Here is a 6,097-nt window from a genome sequence, read left to right as displayed (position 1 = left end):
AAAATTTGGGGGCTGGGGAGATGGCTCAGTGGAATAAGTGCTTCCCTGGCAAGTTCCACCAAAAAAAAAAAAAAAAAAAAAAAAAAAAAAAAAAAAAAGGAAGAGGAAAAAAAAAAAAAAAAAAAAAAAAAAAAAAAAAAAAAGGAAGAGGAAAAATAAAATAAAATAAAATGTAACCAGGACTAGACTTGGTAGCACAGGAGGCTGAAGCGGGAGGATTATTGTCAGTTTGAGGCCAGCCTAAACTACATAGCAAAACCTTGTCCAAAAAAAAATCAACATTGAGTTTTTCCAGATAGCTCAGTTGTTTAAACCACTGCTTGGGTAAATGTAGGCAGGTGCATAGGAATGTGGTTTGATTCCCACTTCCAGAAGCTGTACCAGACCTGCAATTAAGGCAGCCTGAAGTAGAAAAAAAAAAAATTCCTGCTTAATAATCAACATTACTATAGTATTAATTAAACACATCCTATATATTTTAGGTTCATCAGGAAAGAAATGACTCGTTAACTTAGTTACCTTAAAAATTCCTTCTTTCCTGGTAAGTCCTTACATGCTACAAATAAACTTCTTGAAAATACCATATCAAAGAAGATATGGTAGGGGCTGGTGAGATGGCTCAGTGGTCTAAAGCACCTACTTAGAACAAGCTTAGCTAAAGCACAGGGACCACGGTTCAATCCCCCAGCACCACATGCCAGCCAGCCCTGCCCCCTGGTGGACTGAGCTGGGGACACACACACACACACACACACACAAATAAATTAAAAAAAAAAAAAAAAAAAAAACAAAGAAGATATGGTATATGTACCACAGAGATATGTGAAAACTTCACTTAATGAGCATTTCTGGAAAAAGCCCATCTTATTTAGATAAAATATTTAATATTTTAATTAACTTTGATAGATACAGCTCAAACCTATATTATACATTTCCTTATTCCCTCAGTTCTGGGTTTCTAGGCCATCATCATCGACACTGATCTTATCAAAGCACGTCCAGTGTTCCCATTAGAAGTCACTGAGGTACAGGTCCTTTCTTTATCTAGCCCTAAGTGGCTTCACACTTGATCGTGCTTCACAGTGAGTAAAGCGTTACCAGTAGCCCAGGTATGTCTAAGGCAATGGAATACAGCATTATAAAAGAAAAACACCTTGCACAGGATAAGTGATTTCATGTGCTACATTTCTGTCTGTTCTTCTATAATTTTTCTCCTTTCTTCCAGCTCTTGGCTGCACTTCTAATGCTGTTATGCATTTGTTGCTAGCAGCCACAGAACTGATCTCTGACAGAAATCTGCTCTAAACTGGGAAATCAGATGAACTTTTTTGTCAAATTAGTGAAAGAGAAAGAAGACTCTGAACAAGGGCTGAGCCTAGTTAAGAATTTTGGACGTATGAAGGCTCTTAATTTTGTTCAACCCCCTCCTCACATCCCTCAGATCACAGAGAGAAAACCTGAGGCCCAGGGAGGCTGAGCTACTGACTAGCAGCACCGGCAGGCCAGAACCAAGGCGACCAGACCCGTCAGTCAGAGCGCCTCCCCACTGTCATCTTCCTTTGTGCACCTGCCGGAGACAGGACAGCCTGTCCAGAGGCGAGTGAGCTTTCATGTGTGGACCATGTGACTCTGGCACTAGGGAAGCTCTTACGGTTTTCTTCCTGATTCCTTATTCTGTCCTACAGAACTGAAATGGACTGATACCTAAGGAGTGTAAATCTTGGTGCACAGACATATGTAAGTCTTCAAATTAAAGCTGTGTTTTGTTATGTTCCGACTGATGTGACCAGATACAGAGAATAAATCTCTTCCAGGCAGCAGCTACTCTGTCAGACGCCTTTGTTACACTCTAACATGTACTCACACCAGGTCTTTTCCTCTAGCTTAAGGGGAGCTCCTCTTGCCCGAGCTCCGTGTCAGGCTCCTCTCTCAGATCCCTTACGGCACCCTGAAGAGTACGTGCTCGATGTTTACTCCTGTGACTTCCGGCAGTACTATACGGAAAGGCTTAGGCTCTGCACAGATGGAGTCTTCTGTTACTCACCATTTGGCCAAACATACTGCTTTGTGGATTTCTTCCCATTTTCCCCCAAAATTCTTGGACACCCACAGGCCGTTCTGAAAGATTATAAATGACTTATCAAAATTCCAGCTTTATCCTGTGCAGCTGCTTGTTTGACCTTTAATAATTCATAATCAATGGTTCAGGACTGTACAAACACACACTGGGGTTCCATCAGAGCTGCCTGAGTGCCAGACACACATGGCTTATTTGGGCCCCTTCAGGATCTCTGCAGTGGGGAATAATAAATGCACGTAAAGTGCCCACTATGTGCAGGACCACTATGTGCACCAGACGTTACACTGCGGATACAAGGATGAGTAAGCCTCACCCCCGGCTCTAAGGGATCTCACAGTTTAACAAGAGCCACAGACGAGAAGAAAGTGCGATACCATGTGGATGCACTATGGAAAGAGTAGGCACAGGGAGAGGAAGCCCGCATCGCAGAGAAGACAGCTGCACCGACCCTGAGGTGGTGAGCGGAGGAGCCAGAAGAAGGCAAGGACTACCACCAAGAGAGACCAGGATAGCCAAGGCAGGGGCGTGCTAAAGCCATCAGACATTCACAGAGCACGAGTTTCAAGGCGAGAGAGCGTGGGGTCAGTGCTTTGGAGAAGCACAAAGGGGGAAGCTTTCCCTCAAGGCCAGGCCAAGGAATCTGATTTTTTACTATATAAAAGGCATACTCAGGAAGGTGGTCCAAAAGAGACTGCCAAGAGTTTTAATTTTTTAGTTGGTGTATTTGTATGAGAATAGGAGAGATATTTTAGAGAATTCTAACTAGAACAAGCAGTAAATAAGTTCCATGTTATTAGTTCAGTAAGAGTTAATGAAAGTCGGTCAAATTGCTAAACGGATTAAAGCACCCAAAAGCAGGCACAGGGGCCATGGGTTTGTTCCCCTGGCCTGCCGAGCTGGCCTGCCCCCAGGGCCACTGAGATGGCAATTGAGATGGCAATTGAGATGGCATGGTGGTGAGTGCCTGTAATCCCAGCTCTTGGGAGGCTGTAAACAGGCAGATCACTATGAGTCTGATCTAGTAGTGAGACCCTGAACACCCTGTAGACCTTTCCCTAAAATATAAAAAACAGGGGCTAGTGAGATGGCTCAGTGGTCTAAAGCACCTACTTAGAACAAGCTTAGCAACGCACAGGGACCGCGGTTTAATCCCCCAGCACCACATGCCAGCCAGCCCCGCCCCCTGGGGGGCTGAGCTGCCCCCCCCCACTTAAATAAATAAATAAATAAATAAATGCAAGAGTTCTGAGGTTAAGAAGGCTTCCACAAATAAATAAATAAATAAATAATAAAAATTAAAATTAAAAAATATAAAAAACAGAAAAAGCGTTAATGAAGTTTTGGATTGGGGCATTGAGGAATAGGATCAGCAATAATTCAGAAGCTACAAGATGACTGGATGACTTTTCTACTGTAGAGCAGGCTGATGGGCTATATGTGCAGGCACATGCATGCATGTCTCAATCCCTCATGGTTTTGTACTCAGGTATAAGACATATAAAGGTGCATCAACCACAGAAAGGGTTCAGGGAAGAAAGCATGTCAGAGAGGAGCAGGAAAGAGGTTGAGTCTTGGACTGAGTTTGAAGTACCTCTGGGGCACCAAGTTAGAGATATCCAGGGTGCAGTAAGATCAGCAGTTTGATGCCTTGCAGGAAGCTGGGCTAGGGGCCAGGGAAATGGCTCAGTGGAATAAGTGCTTCCCTGGCAAGCACAAGGGCCTGAGTTCAATCCCAGGTTCTAAAAAAAAAAAAAAAAGGAAGCTGGGCTAGCTGTAAATGGTAGAATGAAAGAGCAGAAGAGGCTGATCAGAGTGAAATGAGCAGTAGCCATGTTAAGGGCAAACTGAAAGGCGTTTAAGAAATCAAGAAGGAAGGGCCAGGAAGGCAGGATAAACAAAGTGAATGATGTCACAGAGCCAAGCAGCAGTGTCCCAAGGGAGGAACTGGCCAATACGTGGAAATGCAAAAGGCTTAATAACATGAAGACCAAGCAATGCCAATTACACTGGCGACATGCACTTAGTAAGCTCAGAATTACGGAGGTGTGACGGAGAGACGATGGTGCATCTGACCCTCAATGGGGTCCGTCCAGGCAGGGTTACCCCTCAGTGCTCGCCCACTCTCACCCACCATGCTCCTGCAACTTCTCCTCCTCTGATAATAACCCTTATCTGACAGTAATCATTGCTAATTTATTTGTTCTACATACAAGCACAAGAGAGGATCTGATATCATTTTTTTGTACATCAGTCTAACTTGGTCCACTTTCTCCATCCTAATTATTTATACTTCAAATTTACCCCTAATTGGAAGAAATTTTCCAGAAGAAAAGTAGACTGTAGGGTTGTACCTGTCCATTCTTGAAGCCAATTTTACTTTAACAAACTTATAGAGATGAAGTAGTCAAAGGGGAGATGTACTGCTTTGTCCATTTCAGTGGAAGTCTCCTGGGTTTCTCTGCAGGGCCTTCGGCTCAAACTGTAGAGGCCAATTCCCTGAGACCTGAGCACCACCTGCGCTACAGGGTACCCCTGTACCCTACCCCCTGCAAGCTATTGCCCTTTTTCTGTTCTCGGCTGGCAAGCGTGAAAGGGACCCTGCTGTAGTAGCCCAGCCACACCTTTGCTCAAGCATCTTCCCACAGAGGCCCAATGCCCAGAGCTCTCTTCCCTTCCTTCACCCTCCCAGTGACACATTTGCTCAGCCTAACTGGTCCACAGTTGGGGTCTTGTTTCTGTCCCCAGAACAATCTGCACAACAATAGCTTTCAAATTTTAGAGCACAGCCCTGCCCAGGGAGCTTGTTAAAAACATAGCTGCTGTACACAAAAGTGACTGATTTGTTATATCTGAGTTGGGACCTGGAGAACTGCAGCTTAACTAGCATCTCCGGTGTTTCCTTTTGATGCTTCTGCTCAGCAGGCCATGCTAAGGAACCTTAAAGAGAAAAGCCACATGAACGCGAAGGCGACTGTGACTACCATAGTCTAGCCATTTAGCTGCATTGGGCCCTTCGCGACAGGAAAGGAAAACCTAAATATGTACCTCGAGGAACCTTTAGAGTGGCAAGATGGTTTGGCAGGGACACTGGTTTGTACAGGAATGTGGTCAGAAATGTAGAGATTTGAGATTTGGGGAATCTAATACAGAAATCAACATGTTTATGTGCTGAAGAATTCACAGAAAAGAAAAAATAAAGATGGCTGGTTCATGGGAAAGGAGTAATAATATTAGAAATTTGACAATTTATACTTGTCCCTTGAGTGACAACTATTTTCTGCCGCCTTACTCCAATGGCACACATTTATTCACATTAATAATTATGACAACAGCACATCATCCTTACCTGGAACAGAGAGCATACAGAAATTGTAACCTTCACCAACTGGGGGAAAATATATACATCATGTGTAAGGAGACTGGAAAGAAGTCCAACATAAAGGCATTGTCTGCAGAATCCTTTTAAGTCAACACATTTTGAGTGTCAGTCAGTCAAATTCCTCCACTAGACTTACTTCAGTGCTGAGAGCTAGAAGGTAATCGGAATTCTGGGGGCTGTACATCATCTGGGTGAGCGGATGGAAGGGCAGGTCTGTCTGCACGAAGTTCTTCGCAAAATCTGATGACCTGAAGACTCTTCCCCCATGACTGCCTCCAGATACCTCTGCTGTTAGTATCACCTGATCAAGAAGCGGAAAGTTCAGATTCAGCACAGGAAGTTCTTGCACCATTTTTATCAGATATTGGTCATGAATATTTTAGTTCAAAAAGTAGGAAGAGTTATACTTTATTTATTTATTTTTGGAACTGGGGATTGAACTCAGGCCCCTGTACTTGCCAGAGAAGAGCTTATTCTACTGAGCCATCTCCCCGGCCCCAAGAAGAGCTATAAACATTGATTTCATTCTGTTCCTTGAGTCTTTTTTTTTTTAATTTTTTTATTATTTTATTTTTATTTTATTTGTTTATTTATTTATTTTATTTAGTGTGTGTGGCCAGCTCAGCCCACCAGGGGGC

At 43.5% G+C, this 6,097-nt stretch overlaps 1 protein-coding gene across 3 annotated transcripts in view; it reads right to left on the bottom strand.

Annotated features, from left to right (window-relative positions):
* The window catches only part of Sort1 (sortilin 1), a 113,242-nt gene that overhangs the window by 31,094 nt on the left and 76,051 nt on the right, over positions 1 to 6,097 (bottom strand). For all 3 annotated transcript variants that reach the window (XM_023721688.1, XM_023721689.1, XM_023721690.1), the window contains 2 exons: positions 5,596 to 5,760; positions 2,045 to 2,118 (listed from right to left, as the gene is read on the bottom strand). In XM_023721688.1, the coding sequence (XP_023577456.1) occupies positions 2,045 to 2,118; positions 5,596 to 5,760 (239 nt within the window). The remainder of the gene's footprint in view (positions 1 to 2,044; positions 2,119 to 5,595; positions 5,761 to 6,097) is intronic.

Source organism: Octodon degus, unplaced genomic scaffold (genome assembly GCF_000260255.1).
Source record: "Octodon degus isolate 3935 unplaced genomic scaffold, OctDeg1.0 scaffold00084, whole genome shotgun sequence".
NCBI lineage: Eukaryota > Metazoa > Chordata > Mammalia > Rodentia > Octodontidae > Octodon > Octodon degus.
This window is presented reverse-complemented; position numbering and strand designations above follow the sequence as displayed.